This window comes from Emiliania huxleyi (assembly GCF_000372725.1).
Source record: "Emiliania huxleyi CCMP1516 chromosome Unknown EMIHUscaffold_178, whole genome shotgun sequence".
Taxonomy (NCBI): domain Eukaryota; phylum Haptophyta; order Isochrysidales; family Noelaerhabdaceae; genus Emiliania; species Emiliania huxleyi.
Genome location: NW_005200803.1, coordinates 199,035 through 218,506, shown reverse-complemented (window position 1 = coordinate 218,506; position 19,472 = coordinate 199,035). Strand labels below are relative to the sequence as shown.

General features: G+C 65.7%; 4 protein-coding genes across 4 annotated transcripts; 3 read left to right on the top strand and 1 right to left on the bottom strand.

The window, feature by feature from the left end:
* Window positions 1-5,519: 5,519 nt before the first annotated feature.
* On the top strand, window positions 5,520-6,800 carry EMIHUDRAFT_232124 (hypothetical protein; the record flags this gene model as incomplete). The annotated part of the gene is made up of 3 exons (XM_005783701.1): window positions 5,520-5,572; window positions 5,697-6,420; window positions 6,738-6,800. 3 exons carry the CDS (start codon window positions 5,520-5,522, stop codon window positions 6,798-6,800), a joined length of 840 nt encoding a protein of 279 aa, XP_005783758.1.
* A 24-nt stretch (window positions 6,801-6,824) lies between these two features.
* On the bottom strand, window positions 6,825-8,301 carry EMIHUDRAFT_456370 (hypothetical protein; the record flags this gene model as incomplete). Its single annotated transcript, XM_005783700.1, has 6 exons — window positions 6,825-6,909; window positions 6,937-7,134; window positions 7,355-7,433; window positions 7,824-7,859; window positions 7,912-7,992; window positions 8,170-8,301. 5 exons carry the CDS (start codon window positions 8,299-8,301, stop codon window positions 7,055-7,057), a joined length of 408 nt encoding a protein of 135 aa, XP_005783757.1. The 3' UTR covers window positions 6,825-6,909; window positions 6,937-7,054.
* Window positions 8,302-9,395: 1,094 nt separating this feature from the next.
* Window positions 9,396-11,101, top strand: EMIHUDRAFT_232122 (hypothetical protein; the record flags this gene model as incomplete). The annotated part of the gene is made up of 9 exons (XM_005783699.1): window positions 9,396-9,406; window positions 9,502-9,611; window positions 9,723-9,782; window positions 9,950-9,999; window positions 10,159-10,215; window positions 10,325-10,477; window positions 10,602-10,729; window positions 10,811-10,980; window positions 11,064-11,101. The coding sequence occupies 9 exons, from the start codon at window positions 9,396-9,398 to the stop codon at window positions 11,099-11,101; spliced, it is 777 nt and encodes a 258-aa protein (XP_005783756.1).
* Window positions 11,102-18,629: 7,528 nt separating this feature from the next.
* EMIHUDRAFT_72419 (hypothetical protein) lies at window positions 18,630-18,998 on the top strand (the record flags this gene model as incomplete). The annotated part of the gene is made up of 1 exon (XM_005783698.1): window positions 18,630-18,998. A coding segment is annotated over one exon (369 nt), but the record flags the coding sequence as incomplete, so codon positions are not given.
* Window positions 18,999-19,472: the final 474 nt, after the last annotated feature.

Below are 19,472 nucleotides of genomic sequence, written 5' to 3'. Positions count from 1 at the left end.
ACACACACACACACACACACACACACAGCCCCTTCCCCTTCCCCTTCAAGACCGCAAAAGGGCGAGGACACGCGCAGGGGCCGCACCTCTAGCGAAGCCCACAGAGTGGGAGACTCCTATCACCGCCCTGCCACCCGCGTGAGCCTTTTGGCCGCCTCTGTCAGTTGCCCGTGGTAGTGAGAGACTGCTGGTGAGAAGCCGGAGGAAGGTCGCTAGTCGAGAGAGATCGCCAGTGGAATAGGGAGTCCACCGTGCTGCGAGCCTGTCGCTGTCCCTTGTCAGGAGCAGGAGAACTAGGAGAGCGCAACCAGTAGGAGGCCCGCGCCTGCCCCCGTGCCGCCGGGTGCAACCGGTCCTATACGAGAGAGGAATCCCTGGGACCCTGTCGTGTGGGTGAACCCTGCCCAGCCCCCCTCCGTGTCGCGATGCGCTCCCCGCTCCCGTTCCCCTGTTTCCCTGATCGTCCTTACAAGATCCTGCTCGTGCAGGTGGGGACCCTGTCCTTCTCCCACCCCTCGTTTGGCGTGCCCGTTTTATTTATTTATTTATTGTCCTGGTTATAAAATGAACTCGGGGGCACCCTGTCCTGGTCCTTGGGTTGTCTGTTTTCTTTCTTTCTTTTTCTGTCCTGGTCCGGTGAAAGTCAGACACACTAGCAAGGGGGGGGACAAGCGTAAAAAGGGACGGAAGCCGAGAGCGCTCGCAAAGAGGACGCGGCGGCGGCCAATGGCCACATCATCATCACCGCCCGCACCACCGTCCTCTCCCGCCGTCCCTCCGCCTCTAGAAGGTTCAGACGCCAGACAATCTGGAGATGGACGAGAGACAATCTGGAGATGGACGAAGCGGGATGATAGCGAGAGGTGTACTCCGCGAGGTTGAGCGCTGCACGCGGTACTCGGCGGTGTCGCAGCGTCGAGCAACACTCGGTGTCAGAGCGTCGCGCCAAATCAGTAGTCTCATCGCCGAGTGATTGCTGGCCTGTGGCGTATGACCTCGCGCGGATATCACCAACAACGAGCATGCGAAGATAGGGAACCATATCTGATGGACTTGTACCGCCCGCTGTGCTCTCCGCTGTGCCACAGCTGCGAGAGCCGTATCTTCCCTCCTTGAAGCAGAGGCACCGCGAGGCACGAGAGGCGTAGAAGAGAGGCTGGCGTGCCCCGCACCGCCCGGCTGGCATAGGAGGGCCCGCCGGTGAGACCACTGATTTTGGTGCCGACCATAAATTCTCGCCACTGGAACGCATGCTACTTACAACTGCTGTCTGCACAGAGATGCCAGCACCCCCCACAGGCAGAGCTCTGCTGCTAGGGGGGGGGGGGGGGGGTCGGCCATGGGCTTAGGTGTGCAGGGGGGGTACCGAGCAGTGTGCGGCCGCTCCTGACGGTCCAATGTTTTCCCCTCAAGAGTGCTTCTCCCCTCCCCCCCCCTTTCACTTTTAGATGTGTCGGACCATACGTGTTTACTGGGTGGTGCCGTTTCGCCAGGTGTGTGTGCGAGAAAAGAATTTTGTGTCGAAAGAATAAGAAATAGGGTGGGGGGGTGGGGGGGGGCGAAAGCTTCAGGTTCAGTTTCACACGGCGTGGCGCTCTCAAGCTCTCCTCACCACGCGCCCCTGCGCTGGCACCGCCCGCGGTCCACGGGTCGGCGCACGCCAGAGGAGCCGTTGGGTGGGAAGAGTGACCGCGGCGAGGGGCGGGGCCACCGCCTGCCCGCGGCGTCGTAGAGGCGCACGCGACGAAGGCGTAGAGCCGACGTAGAGCCAAACAGCGTGAGCATGACCTCCCTCTTTCGATATTTCGCGCAACTTTCTAGCACGAAAGAATTTTGCTTCAGGAGCGGTCGCAACCCATTCTGACCCGAGCTGACCCGTGCTTGTGCGTCTTGGGTCCGCGGGGTTGTGTGTGAACCTACACCAACTCAACGTGCATTCATGCAACGCGTGCAACGCTGCACAGTGCTCAGGGTTCGAGCAGGTGCAGGCGAGTGGAGGGGCCCCTGGCAGAGGAGGCGTGAATCCGTTAGGATTCTCGCCCGCTCTGCTGAGGGGAGGGGACGGTCGACTGGGCCGGTCGCTCGACCCGATTCTACTCTACTATCAGTCTTACCATTCATGGACAATAGTGTCTGTGACGGCGGTGACATTCACAGCGAGGTCAGTTCACAGCCGAGGCGCCGATCCTGACACGCTCCACTTTCGGCTCGCCGCGGCTCGAGCAAGGTCTATGTCGATCCGCATCTTGCCAGCTGTGGCTCGCCCGTCTACCGCTACCGCGCCTACCAGATACAGTCGCCCCTCCCGCCCACGCCGGCGACTCTTTTAGGTGCAGATGACATCTGGATGACTGCGCATAATGGGGTTGACCCGCCGCGCAGCAACCCGATGTTCATTACTTGGTTTCCGTCGAGTGACGAGTCTCGTCCGAGACATCTAGTCTCATCCCGCCTCGTGGCATGTGTTGTCTAGTGTGTCACGGTGTCCCTGTGGTGTTCTTGTGTGTGGGGGAGGCTCAGCAGCCCACCACCAGGGAGGTTTCGTCAGTCTCGGCGTCGCATCTGCCGCGCCGAGATTCGACGGACCGAAGGGGTAGAGGCTAGCGCTCTCGGTCGGCTCAGCAGCCCACCACCAGGGAGGTTTCGTCAGTCTCGGCGTCGCATCTGCCGCGCCGAGATTCGACGGACCGAAGGGGTAGAGGCTAGCGCTCTCGGTCGAGAGACGCGCAATACTCAAGACAATAACTATTACCACCTTCGTGCATTTGAGTTCAACTCAACGTGCATTCATGCAACGCGTGCAACGCTGCACAGTGCTCAGGGTTCGAGCAGGTGCAGGCGAGTGGAGGGGCCCCTGGCAGAGCGTTTACGTGAACGGCGCCGCGGAAGCCGACTGGAAGTACACACCCTCCCCTAGATGCTGTGGCCTCTCTTCGGAGGCAAGCGCGGTGCTTGCCGAGTCGAACTCGGCGCGCGAGGGTCGGTGGACGAGCTTCCGGGCGTGAGTGAGGTAGTCTGCCAGCAGGCGTGTGACAATCTTCCTGATTGCCTCGCCATCGATTACAGCGTCGGGCCCGAGAATATGTGTGAACTCCACAAGGAGCCGATACTGCACGTCCTCCCGATGGGCGAGCACGCATGTCGCATCAAGCCCGCCCCGGGACAGAGCGTCTTTCGCGGAGAGACAATGGCTTTCAACGGGGAGGTGACTCACCTGCCGGCGCCTCCCCTCCCTCGGCCGCCACCGCCGTCGCCACCGTCGCCGCCGTCGCCGCCGTTACCGCCGCCCCAACCCCCGCCATCACCGCCGCCGCCGCCACCGCTGCCTCCCTCGCAACCACCGCCGCCATCACCACTGTCGCCGCCACCACCGCCACCTCTACCGCCACCGCCCAGCCCGCCACCGCAGTCCCCACCATCGCCGCCGCCACCACTGCCGCCGTCGCCCTTCCCGCCGCCACCCTCGCCATCGCCACCGCCGCCACCGCCACCGTCGTTGCCGCCGCCACCACCAGCGCTACCGCCCAGATCGCCACCGCAGTCCCCGCCACCTCCGTCTACACCGCCGCTGGCGCCGCCGCCCTCTCCGCCAGGCGCAGTTGAAGCCACTGGCGTTCTGCTGGGTGCCGCCGCCTACTCCACGGCGGTCTGGATGCTTGGGGCGGCGTTGGTGGTGGTGTGGGCCCGGGTGGCCGAGAGATGCATCCGTGAGCGGCCGTGGCGCCGGCTCGCGTCGCAATGGACGCAGATGGCGGAGGAGGGCATCGACGAGCGGCGCACCTTGAGCTCCAACGCGCAGCCCCAGCCGGCGTCGCCTGCCGAGTTCCGCAATCTACCGTGTACGGCGGAGTTGGTGGCGGCGGCGAGGGTGGCGTCGGAGCCGGCGTGTGCGGCGGCGGCATGCGCCGCGCCCGAGGCGGTGGCAGCGAAGGTGGTGCGACTGAGACGACTGGTGGCGGAGGCGGAGGCGACGGCAGCGATACAGCTGCAGGCGATCGCGCGCGGCCGGCAGGGGCGAGCCAAGGCGGCGGCGACTGCCGCGGCTGAGGATAGCTCGGAGACGAAGTCCGAGCTGGCGGATGCGCTGGCAGGTTTCTGAGTGGCCGCGGAAGCGGTTGAGGCGGCGGCTCTGCAGCGGCCAGCCGGAGGTCGTCCTTTGGCTCGGCCGCGGACCCTCTCGATATCTCGAAGAGGGCTCGCGAGTGGACGACTCTGTGGCCGCCTCCCACTCGGACCTCGAAATAAAACTGCCTGGTACTCTCGGCCTGATTACCGGAGCGTCTGCTCTCAAGCAGACGCTGGGGGGACACTCACGCCCGGAGGCGGATGGGGATGTGGGGGCGCCGCGCCGCCGCCGCCGTGCCGCCTTCTCCCGCTTTGATCTCCCTCAGCTGCTTCTCCTCAACTCAACCTGTGAGCTTGCGAGGGCGGCGGGGGTGGGAGTGCTCTCGGGCGGCGTGTGCGAGCGCGCGCGGCACGAGATCTCTTTCGCGAGGGCACGGTGGGTCGGGTGAGTATCTCGCGCGCTCGCACTATTTCACGTTATATGAGGCGCTGCCCCTGAATGCCTTTGCAAGAACCGCCAGCGGCGGTGGTTGAACCGTTCGCGGTTCGAGCCGGGAGCTTTTGCCTTTTGGCTCTCCCGGTTCGAAACTCGCGTGGAGGGTTGCTTCGCCGTAGCGAACGCGGGCGACGGCCGCGGCCCGACGCGAGCGCGCGCGTGTGCGCGTGCGCGGCTGCAAGGCGAGGCGAGGCGCAGGGGCAGGCGCAGGGGAAGGCAAGGCGAGGCGGGCGGCGGCGGCGCGCGATCGTTCCTTTTGCCCGGGTGAGGCGTGGCGAGCGCGTCGCGCGGTGATGACGCTAAGGCAGCGCCCGTCCGCCCCCCCCTCCGTCGCCGCGCAAAAGAAAAAGAAGAAGAAAAAACAAACGAAAAGAAAAAACGAACGCAAATCCATTGCGTAAACGGCGTCACAAAGCCCGCCGATTGGCAACCACGAGATTGACCGCCGTCAACCAGAGAACGACGGCAGCATGCAGACGATGTGCCAGCTTGCACGGCGCTCGCGCCGCGCCGGCTGGCTCATCGAGCGCGCTCTCTGGCTACCGTCCAGGCCACGCGCGGCGCCGCGCGTGCCTCGCGCCACTCGCCGCGGCAGGCACCACAGCGCCAGAGCCGCCTCACAAACACCGCGCACAGCTCCAGCAGGCTGCTCACCAGGCAGCAGAGAGCTGCACCGGCGTGCAGCGGACGCTGCGGCGCTGCGGCGTCGCCTCCCCGCCCTGTCCACGGAGCAGGCGAGCGGCGGCACGGCCTTCCACCAGCTGCAGGAGGTGCGCACTTCCCAAAGGAAGCACAGGATGCTCCCTCAGCACCCGCAGCTTTGCGCAGCGCAGCGCACGGGCCACGCCACGCAAAGCCGACCCTCAGTCTGCCCAAGAGGCTGTCTGCGGAAGGCCTGGAGAGAGAGAGAGAGAGAGAGAGAAGGCCTGGCAAGCGCGTACTCGCCTCCTCCGCGGCCATGCCCTCCACACTGGCGAGCGAACAGCGCGAGAGTGGGGCGACACAACCAGGGTTTGATTGATTGATTGATGGGAAGGCGAAACAGGAATCACACGCGCGCGCCCGTCTGCCGATTGAATTCTTTTTGTGAACGCTGGGTCGAAGGAAGGCTCCAGCACCGCGCGTCGATGCTCAGGATCGCTGCGGCCTGCCACGGCCTCCTGTCTCGCACGACAGAGCGGCACCTACGGCGTACCCACCCCCACGTCGCCGGGCTCGACGAGTGTGGCGTTGGAGCCATAGCTGGGCCCGTTGTTGCCGCCGCCGTCCTTCTCCCAGAGAGCGAGGACGCGGCCGCCTGGCTTCCGGCTGGCGACTGCAAGTCGCTCTCCCGCGCCGCCCGGCTCGACGCGTACGAGCGGTTGCGCGCCGCGCCACGTGTGCTGTGGTCGTGCGCCGCAGTCGACCACAGAGCCGTCGACTCGCTCGGACCGCAAGCCGCCGCTCACGCGGCGATGCGGCTGGCGGCGGCGAGGCTGGAGCGGAAAGCATGTCGCTCGTGCTTCTACTACCTGGTGGACGGCGAGGCGGTGCCTGCGGGCCTGCGCGGCGAGGCGCACGTTCGCTGCGACCAGTCCGAGGCGTGCGTCGCCGCTGCCTCCATCGTCGCGTCGGTGGCGCACGAGGTTGCGATGCGGTCGCTAGGGCGGCGCCACGGCCTGTGGGACTTGCCCACCAACCTCGGTTGGCCGAGCAGACAGCACATGCGCCTACTCCTGCGACACGGGCCCAGCGGCTGCCACCGCGGCAGCTGCTTCCCCTTTGCGCCGCGGTACGGTCGCCGGCTCGCGTCGCATCCCGACCGTGCAGCGTACACTGTCGTGCAGCGCGAGCTGCGGCGCGCGCGCAGCGAGGATGCGGTCGCCGGCGGCGGAGGCGCCGGGGGCAGCGGCAGCGACGGCGCGGACGTGTGCAGCGACAGCGACGGTGCAGAGGCGGGCGGCGGCAGCGGGAAAGGCGGCGGCGGGGAAGGCGGCGGGGAGGAGGGCGGCGGCGGTGGGGAGGGCGGTGGCGGGAGGGACCAGCCGGCCGGTGCGGAGGAGGCGCGGCGCCGTCGCTACCTCGAGTTGGCGGGGCGGATCGAGGCCGCCCGTGCGCCGGGCGCGGGGGGAGGCGGCCCACGGCGGTACGAGGCCGGCTCAGCCTCGTCAGTGAGGGGTCGGCGGCGGCGCCGCAGGAGGCCCAGCACACACTGATGTCAGTCAGCCAGTCAGTGTCACTCACGTCCCAGTACGGTTGACGGGGCACACGCACTCGAGGGTTGTTTGTCTGGGGCTGCACCATCTCATCCAAAATCTCGCAACCACTTTACGGTGGGGGGGAGGATGTGCGACCGTGCAAGTGTCGAGGTAAGGTAGGTAAGGTAAGGTAAGGTGTTCCGTGTGTGCGAGTCTCGCTCGGCAAATCCGCTTATAACAAAGAAGGGGTAGGGCGTGGCGCGTGGGCCTTCGGTGGGCTTGGGGCACCCCGCTCAACGCAAACACTGGCTCTTCCCTACTTCTTGCGCTTCTGCTGCATCTGCTTGTCGTACTCGCGCTGCAGCTTGCCACCCGACATCAGGTTCTCGAAAAAGCCTAGTACACGGGCTTAGTACACGGGCTTAGATCAGGGCGGGGTGCACTTGCCCCCCGCACCACACCACCACCGACGTGTGGGGGCAACTGGTGCAGCATCCAGCCGTGAGTCCTCTGCATGTCGCTCCAGCGTGCCGGCATCCCCTGTCCAGCGTCCGCCCATACCGCGCTCGTGTCCATTCTGAGCCTGGCTGTTCTCTGTCCATCTTCTGTGAACCACCTGGGTTGTCGTACTCCGCATCCTTGTCGCTGCCGCTATCGAAGAACTTGCCGCGGGCGTCGAGGTCGAAATTGTTCGCCTGTTGAGAGGGAGCCAACTGGCCGTCATCGAACCCGCCAAGCCACCCCGCAAGCGGGCTGGCCCGCCGAGATGAGTGCATGTGTGTGTGTGTGTGTGTGTGTGTGTGTGTGTGTGTGTGTGTGTGTGTGTGTGTGTGTGTGTGTGTGTGTGTGTGTGCTGTGTGTGTGTGTGTGTGTGTGTGTGTGTGTGTGTGTGTGTGTGTGTGTGTGTGTGTGTGTGTGTGTGTGTGTGTGTGTGTGTGTGTGTGTGTGTGTGTGTGTGTGTGTGTGTGTGTGTGTGTGTGTTTGGTGTCACGGAGGCCTGTCTTGGCCATATCTCCGGCTATTCCTCGGCCTCGATCTCGGCTACGTCTAGGTGAACGAGGCCACGATCGCCACTATCGCGGCACCTCCAGCTCAAACTGCAGCGCAGCCCCTGCCTCCGCCTGCCGAATACATGTCATCAACTCAGCCGACGGACCAGGTAAATATTAAGACATGATATTGAGCCTCCGGTTTCTTGAAGTTGGTCTTCTTCAGGTCACCCAGCATGGGCGCGCCCGCGCCCATGGCCATCACCTATGGGGAGCCGCCAGGTGGCCGCCACTGCTGCTGCCAGAATGCTGCGACAGCTCTGCCAGTTTAGTTCGCCACTGGCATGCCGCCTCGGCGCACGCACGGCTGTGTGGTGTGTCGCAAGCCGTGGGCCACGTGTGATGTACGGGGCCACATGTGTCGCACGGCTGTGTGATGTACGGGGCCACGTGCAGGCAGTCCATCGCTCGAGCGAGAGTTCGCCTGCATCAGCCCGTCAAGAGAGATCTTGGGCTTCGCCTTCTCGGGCTCCTCAGGCGGCTCGGGCTCTTTCGACTTGAACATGTCGAACATGGCGCGCGGTGCGGCGCGAGGCGCGAAGGCCACGAAGGTGGGACGCGCCACTGTGGCCGCTCTGGCCGTAGGCGCGGGCTGGAATGCGGCGGCGGAGGCCGCGACGGCCAGGAGGCATTCCAATGAGGGCATCTGTTCCAGGGTTCCAACTTTTTGCGGGGTATGGTATAGTACAATTCCGTATTTCCGTAGACTTCACCTTACTACCTACCTACCTACCTCCGTAGACTCAGACGCCGTCGCCAACTGTCATGTCGGTAGCCGCTCTGCACCGCTCGCTGCTGGAGCGCGGTTGATCAACCTGGGGGGAATCGACCGCATCAGGGTGGACTTCCGAAACCTCCGTGAGTGAGCACGTTTGACGGTTCTCGCTCCCCATCGAGCCCTTCTTGCCGCTCGGCTCTTCCTGTTTGTCGGCACATCGATCGAGCTCGCGATCCGGGCCGTGGAGCCCACGAGGAAGACTTCGTCTGCTGGGACGGAGTCCCGACGCTCGCTGCGTCCGCCGGAACTGGGGTCTGGACACCTTTCGTGGCCGCGTCCCGCAGTGGAAAGCGCACAGCGCGCCCAGGGGCTAAGAAGCACACCCAGCGGGGGGCAGATGATCGGGATCGGGTTGCGGGCAAGAGAGCCCTAGCCGCTGGGGGGTGCGCGTTCGCAGGGAAACGGCGTAAGTAACATGGCGATTTTCCCCTCTAACTCGGAGCAATGGTGTGTGAGTCATCTAGCCGCGCGCTCCGCCCGCGGGGGCGCGGTGTCTAGCTAGCGCGCTCCGCGCGTATGTCCGGGTAGCACCAGCGCGTTCCGCCCGCACCATAATCTCAGTCAGTCCCTATGGCTATGCTTGTAGCCACTATAACCTGTCTGCACGTCTCGCGCGCGCGTGAACAGGGCTCCAGGCCCCAAACGACGCGTGAGTGTTAGATTTGTTTGGTATTGCTAAAAATCTCTCTCTAAAAGCTCGTTCGTTTCTGCAGCTTGGGAATCGCCTGGCGTTTACCTTCCTGCCTATGTGTCAACCCTGTGAGTTCCGTCCTTCATTTACCCACGACTGAGCTCGCAGCATGGCAGGTACCCACGACTGAGCTCGCAGCATGGCGCTCAGGTACCGCGTCGACATACTGTGGAATCCTGTCGCGGGTGTCATCGGCGGGCGACTCGGGGGGACGCCATGCCCTCGTCCCCTGCAGATCCGCTCAGGCTGCTCGCACTCGGCGACTCGATCACCGACGGCGGCGTCAAGGCGCGTGCGTGGCGCTACCACCTCCACGCTTCCCTTTCTAGAGAGGGCCGCTCTGTCCGCTGGCTTGGTGCGCTGCCGCCCGCCCGCTCCCAGCTCCGGCGTGCACCTGTCTGTGTGCCATGCAGTGGCCTCGGCCCACGCTGTCTGCCAGCTCTACCCACCCCTCTTCCCCAACCAGGCTCAATGCTCGGCGTGTATGATCGCAAGATTGGTGAGCTGTGCAAATTCCTGGCCGCACGTATAGCTTTGAGTCCCCACAAAGACGCACGCCCACAGCACACACGCAAGCGCACGCGCGCGCGCAGGGGCCACGCATGTGTTTGCAAGCGCACTTACATGTGCATGCGTCGGCCCGTGGCGCATCAGTCTCGCTCAGCGCCTGCCCTGCTCCCGCCAATCCCGCAGGGCGCAATGCGACGGCTGGTGCGCCGCTGGGATCCGAGGCGGACTGGCCGGTGGAAGCGCAGCGGCACGAAGGCCACTGGGGCTGGACAGCGGAACAGCTACTACGCGGGCACCCCTCTCACGGCCCCGCCCCACCAATGCTGCTCCCAGCACCTGCCCATCGCTGCCGCAAGCGCCACCACCGCTGCCACCGCCTCTCCCGCTGCCAGCGCCAAGGCAAGTGGCAAGGGCTCCGATGCTGCCTAGGCACGATCGGCAGCCTCAGCGTGGATCTATCGCCACCTGGCTTGACGCGCTGCGGCCGGCGACTCTGAGAGTGGTGCCTCTCCATTGGAGATGTGAACAGAGTCCCTTCAAGTCGATCGCTCTCGGCAGGCGCCTCCCCACGCGGCGCTCCTCCACATCGGAACAAACGACCTCACCAAGCGAGTCTTGCGCGAGGGCGCCCGGGTCGCATCGGTCACCACCCAGTTGAGTGCGGTGCCTCCTCACGCCTCTCCGTTGTGCCTAGGCGTCTCGGTCGCCTCGGTCGCCTCCAACGTCCGATCGATCCTCCGCCGCCTCTGCCGCTCCGCGCCGCAGGCCACTGCAGCCCTACCACGATTGAGTGGCCTCGCAGCGGCTATCCATTTCCGCGCAAGGATGGCCATAGGCGACTGTGCTGCTCGCGCTGCCCATTCCGCACTGCCGCGGCGGCGAGGCGGCGCAGCGACGACGGCGGGGCGTCGAGGCCGACTACCACGCCCGACTTGAGGGTATCGCCGCCAGGCAATCCGAGATGTTGCCGAGATGTGGGAGATGCGGCCACAAGTGCACAATCGCGATGCACATCGCGTCTTCGAGCGGCCGCCCTGTACTTAGGCTGAGGCGCAAGCCCCCCACGGCCTGCCCGGTGGCGCGGCTTCGGGTGGTCAACATGTCGACTGCGGTCACTTGCCGTATGCTCATTGACGGCATCCACCCCGACCGCCGGGGCGCGGCGCACATGGCGGCGGCATGGATGGAAGGGATGCGTACCGACGGCCTGCTGGGTGGAGGGTGAGCGGAGAAGCCTTTTCTTTCGAGTTCTAAAATATAATGGCCTGATTTGAAGTCATACTTCGCGCGTGTGTAGAGCTCAACATACACATTAACAGCTGGCCTGCCCAATAAATAAATAAATAAAAACGGACACCTCTCTACTGTGAGATGGGTAAAAAGGAACAGGTCCCCGCCCTTGCGATCTTTGTGCAGGGTTCTTTGTGGGTGTGGTCGGCGACTAGCCGGGGTCGTCCTCTCGATGGGGGACTAGCACTAGCCGCGTCTTCCACATGGTCCCTCGGGTCCCTGCTGCTCCTAATCTCTTCGTACATCCTCCTGCTGATCTCCGCAAAGTCCTGCTCCCTCCCTCGTCTCGCCCTGCGCGTCTGCTCCGCCTCACCGTCTTCTGCCCTGCGCGTCGTCTGGCGACGGGGCCGACGTTTTTTGATCTCTGGGTCAGTGGGGGGCCGAGCCACCTCGGGGTGGCGGGCGGGCGGGCGTTTTGAAAAACAGAAAACAGAAAACAGAGGGGGGCCAGGGCCCCCACTACGATTAGACACAAGCACCTGGCTCCTGGGACAAAGCGAGCAGCAGCAGCAAGCAGTCAGCGGAGAAGGGGGGGGGGGGTGGAGCCGAGGGGGTGACGTCCCGACACGGCAGGTTGGAGCTGACCCAGGGAGAGAGAGAGAACAGCGATGGCAGCCCCCAATGACTGTAGACAGAAATGACGAGCCGACAGCGATGCAGCGGCAGCGAAAGCGGCGAGGAGGGCCCGCTGCAGAGCTCCGCTGGGCGGCAGCAGAGACATCGGCGGACGGGGGAGCACGCTGGACACGTCGGCATAGGAGCCAGGGGGGTGGCTGGGCCTGCATCATGAATGGGCCTGCATCGCATGATGGCGACGGCGGCGACGTAGGCGAGACGGCGGCGAGGGTGGCGACGGTCACGATGAAGGTGGCTTGACGAAATGGATGACGCCATCGCGCAACATGACATCCTCGAGCCTTCATCAGGAAGTGTATTGCCGTCGCCCGCTCCTTTTGCGGCGTCACTATTAAGTGTAAGCAACTTGCTTCCACTTAATAGTAGTTAAAAAGCCTGCTGACTCACGAGGTAGGCGGCGCGCAGCGCCGCTCTCGCAGGCTGTTTTTGACTGTTTATGCATTTTGTTTTTGTTTTCAGTCTAGGGGGCCCGACCCCCTCAGAGGCGGCGGGCGGGCGCCCACTGACCCAGAGATCAAAAACGCTCGGCCCGGGTCCTCCATAGTCGGTCGAGGTCGCCGCCCTCCTCGGCCTGCCCAGCCTCGATGAAGCTAAAACTGTTCCTAAAACATACAAAAAAGGGAGCTATATCCTCGACGAACACGAAGCTACGACGCGCATGCTCCGTCGATACGGCTGCCGCCACCAGCACCACGCTGCTCTTCGAAGAGCGGTAGCAGCACGCGATGGTAGAGATAGAGGTCGCCGGCGAGGTGGCCGAGGATCTCCATCGAGCAATGCGCTTCCTTGAGATATTTGGCTTCCGTCGCCTTCACCTCGCCGCTCTTGCGGATGCCCTTCTCTCGCAGCCTCGCCGTCGCTTGCGCCCAACGCTCACCTCGCGCGAGCGGCACTGCCTCGTCAAAGTTCGCCATCGAGTCGCTCCACCTCTCCATGATGCCTAGCGCATCGTACGTGCCGAAGCCGCCCTCGAAGCCGCGCAACCGCGCAGTGACCCTGCGAACCGCCGCCCTACCCGCAGAAGTGCGCGCGTCGTCGCTGCCGTTGAGTGCCAGCTTGTGAAGAAACCACGGGATCTTGATTGGCGCGCTCTGCGCTCGCCTCGCCAGCGTTGGAGAGGCCGCCTTGGCTTGGCAGAGGATGCCACACTTTGCGCCGGCCTGTGGCCACTCCGCCATGAGAAGCTCCCTGAGCATATAGTTGCCCCAGTGCGCGGCGAACTTAGCTAGCGGGACTCTTTTGAAGAGGCGGTCCGCGCCGCCTCCGCTGCGCGGGTAAAGCATATGGTTGGCGCACAGCGGGTCAAGCCGAGAAACCTTGCAGTACATGTAAGCGGAGATTAGCCTGCTGAGAGGCTCCCGCACGATGGCCACGGACACGCACTGCTCCGGCCCAAAGGTAGAACGGTGACGAGCGGCAAGCGCGTGCACACCCAGCCCATGGATGAGCACACCAGCGCTGCTATTCAATTGGTGAGGCGGCGGCACCACGTCACGGTGCATGCTGCTCGCGAATCCAGCATCCGCAGTCTTGGTGCACATCTCTGTTTTCCAATCCCATAAGAGAGCGTCGCACCAATAGGCGTATCCCTCAATCGATGCTTGCAAGCGAACGCACCCAGATCTGATCGGACTTGCTTTAGGTTGCAAGCCGTGCTTCCACATATTGATAACCGTGGCGCTGGCCACCTTGTGCAGCTCGTGGAAGAGCACGCACTGGCGTGTCCTGTTGCGCGGAAGCCACGGCCGCCGGAGACGATGACTGCTCCTCGTCTCTGCCACATGCACACGTCCGAAGGAGGAATCAAGGAGAGCGCGCACTGACACACGTCGTCACATCGAGCAGCTCTCTGTCAACGGAAGTCCTTTTGCTATGTGCTCTACGCGGGGAACTACGCCTCTTTTAGCCTCATCCTGCAGGCGATAGCCCAGCCAGCGTGCAGCGGTGGCGGCGACACTTGCAACACGAGCACGCCTCGCTTCGGCGCGCTCGATCCTTCACAACGGGCCGCCCGCAAGGACGCGTGTGCGGCCCTCTCTACTCGACCTGTGCCACGGCACGGGTCGTTCTAGTCACGCAGCCGCCCCGGCGATCGTGCTCGGGCGTATCCCAGCACTCACCGCGCGAGACGCGTGGCGTGCCACACAAACCAGTAAGCAGCAGCCTTCGCTGCTGCGACTCGAATGCTTCAAACGCGCACCTGTGCTTGCGCACGGCTTGCTCTACACGAGCCTCCCTACCGCACGAGCGTGCGGGCGGCTCGAATCCACCCTTCCCCCGCCCTAGCCACTGCTGGCTGGGCGGCGGGCGCCGTCCGCCTTGCGGCGGCGGCGACACTTGCAACACGAGCACACCTCGCTTCGGTGTGCTCGATCCTTCACAACGGGCCGCCCGCAAGGACGCGTGTGCGGCCCTCTCTACTCGACCTGTGCCACGGCACGGGTCGTTCTAGTCATGCAGCCGCCCCGGCGATCGTGCTCGGGGCGTATCTCAGCACTCACCGCGCGAGACGCGTGGCGTGCCACAAACCAGTAAGCAGCAGCCTCCGCTGCTGCGACTCGAATGCTTCAAACGCGCACCTGTGCTTGCGCACGGCGTGCTCTACACGAGCCTCCCGGCCACACGAGCGTGCGGGCGGCTCGAATCCACCTTTTCCCCGCCCTAGCCACTGTTGGCTGGGCGGCGGGCGCCGTCCGCCTTGCGGCGGCGGCGACACTTGCAACACGAGCACGCCTCGCTTCGGTGTGCTCAATCCTTCACAACGGGCCGCCCGCAAGGACGCGTGTGCGGCCCTCTCTACTCGACCTGAGCCACGGCACGGGTCGTTCTAGTCATGCAGCCGCCCCGGCGATCGTGCTCGGGGCGTATCTCAGCACTCACCGCGCGAGACGCGTGGCGTGCCACAAACCAGTAAGCAGCAGCCTCCGCTGCTGTGACTCGAATGCTTCGAACGCGCACCTGTGCTTGCGCACGGCGTGCTCTACACGAGCCTCCCTACCGCACGAGCGTGCGGGCGGCTCGAATCCACCCTTCCCCCGCCCTACCGACTGTTGGCTGGGCGGTGGGCGCCGTCCGCCTTGCGGCGGCGGCGACACTTGCAACACGAGCACACCTCGCTTCGGTGTGCTCGATCCTTCACAACGGGCCGCCCGCAAGGACGCGTGTGCGGCCCTCTCTACTCGACCGGTGCCACGGCACGGGTCGTTCTAGTCATGCAGCCGCCCCGGCGATCGTGCTCGGGGCGTATCTCAGCACTCACCGCGCGAGACGCGTGGCGTGCCACAAACCAGTAAGCAGCAGCCTTCGCTGCTGTGACTCGAATGCTTCAAACGCGCACCTGTGCTTGCGCACGGCGTGCTCTACACGAGCCTCCCTACCGCACGAGCGTGCGGGCGGCTCGAATCCACCCTTCCCCCGCCCTAGCCACTGCTGGCTGGGCTGCGGGCGCCGTCCGCCTTGCGGCGGCGGCGACACTTGCAACACGAGCACACCTCGCTTCGGTGTGCTCGATCCTTCACAACGGGCCGCCCGCAAGGACGCGTGGGTGTGCGGCCCTCTCTACTCGACCTGTGCCACGGCACGGGTCGTTCTAGTCATGCAGCCGCCCCGGCGATCGTGCTCGGGGCGTATCTCAGCACTCACCGCGCGAGACGCGTGGCGTGCCACAAACCAGTAAGCAGCAGCCTCCGCTGCTGCGACTCCATGCTTCGAACGCGCACCTGTGCTTGCGCACGGCGTGCTCTCCACGAGCCTCCCGGCCACACGAGCGTGCGGGCGGCTCGAATCCACCCTTCCCCCGCCCTACCGACTGTTGGCTGGGCGGCGGGCGCCGTCCGCCTTGCGGCGGCGGCGACACTTGCACCACGAGCACACCCCGCTTCGGTGTGCTCGTATCCTTCACAACGGGCCGCCCGCAAGGACGCGTGTGCGGCCCTCTCTACTCGACCGGTGCCACGGCACGGGTCGTTCTAGTCATGCAGCCGCCCCGGCGATCGTGCTCGGGGCGTATCTCAGCACTCACCGCGCGAGACGCGTGGCGTGCCACAAACCAGTAAGCAGCAGCCTCCGCTGCTGCGACTCCATGCTTCGAACGCGCACCTGTGCTTGCGCACGGCGTGCTCTCCACGAGCCTCCCGGCCACACGAGCGTGCGGGCGGCTCGAATCCACCCTTCCCCCGCCCTAGCCACTGCTGGCTGGGCGGCGGGCGCCGTCCGCCTTGCGGCGGCGGCGACACTTGCGCACGAGCGTGCGGGCGGCTCGAATCCACCCTTCCCCCGCCCTACCGACTGTTGGCTGGGCGGCGGGCGCCGTCCGCCTTGCGGCGGCGGCGACACTTGCAACACGAGCACACCTCGCTTCGGTGTGCTCGATCCTTCACAACGGGCCGCCCGCAAGGACGCGTGTGCGGCCCTCTCTACTCGACCTGTGCCACGGCACGGGTCGTTCTAGTCATGCAGCCGCCCCGGCGATCGTGCTCGGGGCGTATCTCAGCACTCACCGCGCGAGACGCGTGGCGTGCCACAAACCAGTAAGCAGCAGCCTCCGCTGCTGCGACTCCATGCTTCGAACGCGCACCTGTGCTTGCGCACGGCGTGCTCTCCACGAGCCTCCCGGCCACACGAGCGTGCGGGCGGCTCGAATCCACCCTTCCCCCGCCCTAGCCACTGTTGGCTGGGCGGCGGGCGCCGTCCGCCTTGCGGCGGCGGCGACACTTGCAACACGAGCACACCTCGCTTCGGTGTGCTCGATCCTTCACAACGGGCCGCCCGCAAGGACGCGTGTGCGGCCCTCTCTACTCGACCTGTGCCACGGCACGGGTCGTTCTAGTCATGCAGCCGCCCCGGCGATCGTGCTCGGGGCGTACCTCAGCACTCACCGCGCGAGACGCGTGGCGTGCCACAAACCAGTAAACAGCAGCCTTCTCTGCTGCGACTGCATGCTTCAAACGCGCACCTGCGCTTGCGCACGGCGTGCTCTACACGAGCCTCCCTACCGCACGAGCGTGCGGGCGGCTCGAATCCACCCTCCCCCCGCCCTAGCCACTGTTGGCTGGGCGGCGGGCGCCGTCCGCCTTGCGGCGGCGGCGACACTTGCAACACGAGCACACCTCGCTTCGGTGTGCTCGATCCTTCACAACGGGCCGCCCGCAAGGACGCGTGTGCGGCCCTCTCTACTCGACCTGTGCCACGGCACGGGTCGTTCTAGTCATGCAGCCGCCCCGGCGATCGTGCTCGGGGCGTATCTCAGCACTCACCGCGCGAGACGCGTGGCGTGCCACAAACCAGTAAACAGCAGCCTTCGCTGCTGCGACTCCATGCTTCAAACGCGCACCTGTGCTTGCGCACGGCGTGCTCTACACGAGCCTCCCTACCGCACGAGCGTGCGGGCGGCTCGAATTCACCTTTCCCCCGCCCTCGCCACTGTTGGCTGGGCGGTAGGCGCCGTCCGCCTTGCGGCGGCGGCGACATTTGAAGCGGTCGCGGCGCGTATGCGTCGTACTGTTAGGGCGGCCGGGCCCGAAGACGGCCCGGCCAGGCTCTGCGTAAGGCCATCTTCGCCACAACGCGTGGCATTGGTCCAACTACGGCAACCCACAGCGAGGGGGGCCGCTTAGGCGACCTTGCTCACATCAGCTGCATATGCTTCAGTGGTGCAAGGAGGAGTGGAGAGGGACCTTTGACGGTGTATGGCCCAAATCCAATGGGGGCAGCACGTACCTAGTTGTGCGCATATGCGTACGCGACCGTTCTGGAGCGCGGGGCGGCGGCGTCGATAGATATCGACGCCGCCGTCGCCGCGCATCATGACGAGTTCGCATTCCCCATGTGACCCTCTATACCTCACCTTCGAGACAAGCCAGGGTTCAACCCAATGGACCTAGTGTGGCGTCGAGGCCCGCACTGTCTGGACATGCGGGCCGCGGCTGACAGAACGGCGGGCTAGGCATTGAGAGCCCAGGAGTTTTAATTGCGAAAAGGGGCCGTTTTACGAACCCTTCACAAAAACACAACCGCGGACCCTTCACAGGATGTGTGTGTGGAGATGCTCACACAAAGGCACAACCCCGGGCCCAAGATCACGCACGCACACGACAGTCGAGAGCAGACAGCGAGAGCAGACAGGACAGCACGACAGTCGGCCTACTTCGGTCGACGTCGGCACCCAGCGCTCTCAAAAAAGAAAAAAAACATTACGGGGGATACCCGAAACCTCGCGAGAGCGTCCTTTGGCGTGGTCACACTCAGTCAGTCTTGGTCACACTAGAGCTCTATGTCCAGCCCGCCGCCGCCATCGGACGACGAAGAGGACGACCCATTCGACGCGCCGACGGCGCACACGCCTCGCACGCCAGTCGAGACTGCGAGCGCGGCGTCGATAGCAGCGGCCGAGGCCGAGGCCGCAGCGGAGGAGGCGGCGGTTGAGGCTTCAGCCGTGGGCCAAGGCGGACGCTTCATCCGTGTCGCGGATTTGCTGCATCGGACGGCGACGGTGGAGCAGCTCCTCCGCCAGCTCGAGAGCGAGAGGCGGCGCACCGCCGACCTCGAGTCTCGGCTCGAGGCGTCGGAGTCGCGCGCAGCGGCGCTCGAGGCGAGGCTCGAGGCGAAGGGCGGCGACGACGCCGTCGAGGATGGCGACGCCGTGCTGATCGGCGACGACTACGTCCTCGGCGGAGGAGGAGGTGGCGGTGGCGGCGCGGCGGCGCGCGGTGTGTTGTCGGAAGGCGGCGGCGGCGGCGGCCAGAGGCCGGGAAGCTTGCTGCGCTGCCTGCTGCACTGGGTTCGCGACCCGGAGGAGGAGGGTGAGGGCGGCGGCGGCGGCGGCGCGCTGGCCCGCGGCGGCGGCGCGTTGGTGCAGCTGGTGCGATCGGAAGGGGACGTGTACTGCCTCAAGCTGGTTGCCGGCGTTCCTTCGGGCGAGGGGCCACGCGACCGTAAAGGGAATCCGCACGGGCGAGGGGCTATGGTCTTTGCCGGCGGGCGGGGCCAGTACGAGGGTGAGTGGGTGCACGGGCAGATGCAAGGGAGCGGCGCGTATGTCGAGGCGAACGGGGAGCGGTACGTCGGCGGCTTCTTTGCTGGGGAGCGGAACGGGCGCGGCTCGTACTTTTACGACACTGGCGACGTCTACACGGGAGAGTATGCGCGTGGCTTGCGACACGGCGACGGCCGAATGGAGTACTCGAACGGCGACGCGTGCGAAGGACGGTGGGACGGCGGCGTCATGACGGGGCCGGCGACGTACACGTACGCGAGCGGCGAGGCGGAGCTCTCGTGGCACCACGGCGGAGCGGAAGGCGAGGGCGTCGCGTGGAGCGCAGACCGTACCGAGGCCTGGCGGCTCGAGGGCGGGGAGAGGAGGGCGCCGCTCTCACTCGAGGAGGCCTCCCAGCTGGCGTCGCGCCTGACAGCGCCGGGCTATGCCCCCGCCGGCGGCCCACGCCCACCCGCCCTGCCGACGAAGCCCTCGCTCTCCCGCCGCCGCTCCTCAGAGTCCGCCGCCCTGCCGATGAAGCCCTCGCTCTCCCGCCGCCGCTCCTCAGAGTCCGCCGCCGCCGCGGCCAGCGTGAGCAGCTCGCCGCCGCCGGCCGTGAGCAGCCGAGGCCTGGCCGTGGACAGCTGCAGCGTGGCTGTCGCCCGTGCGCCTCCTAACCCGGCAGCGGCAGCGGCAGCGGGGAGGCAGGATGCGCCTTTCTCGCCCGCCGCCACCCTCGCCGCTACCCCCGCCGCCGCCCCCGCCGCCCCCGCCGCCGCCGCCACCCTCGCCGCTACCCCCGCCGCC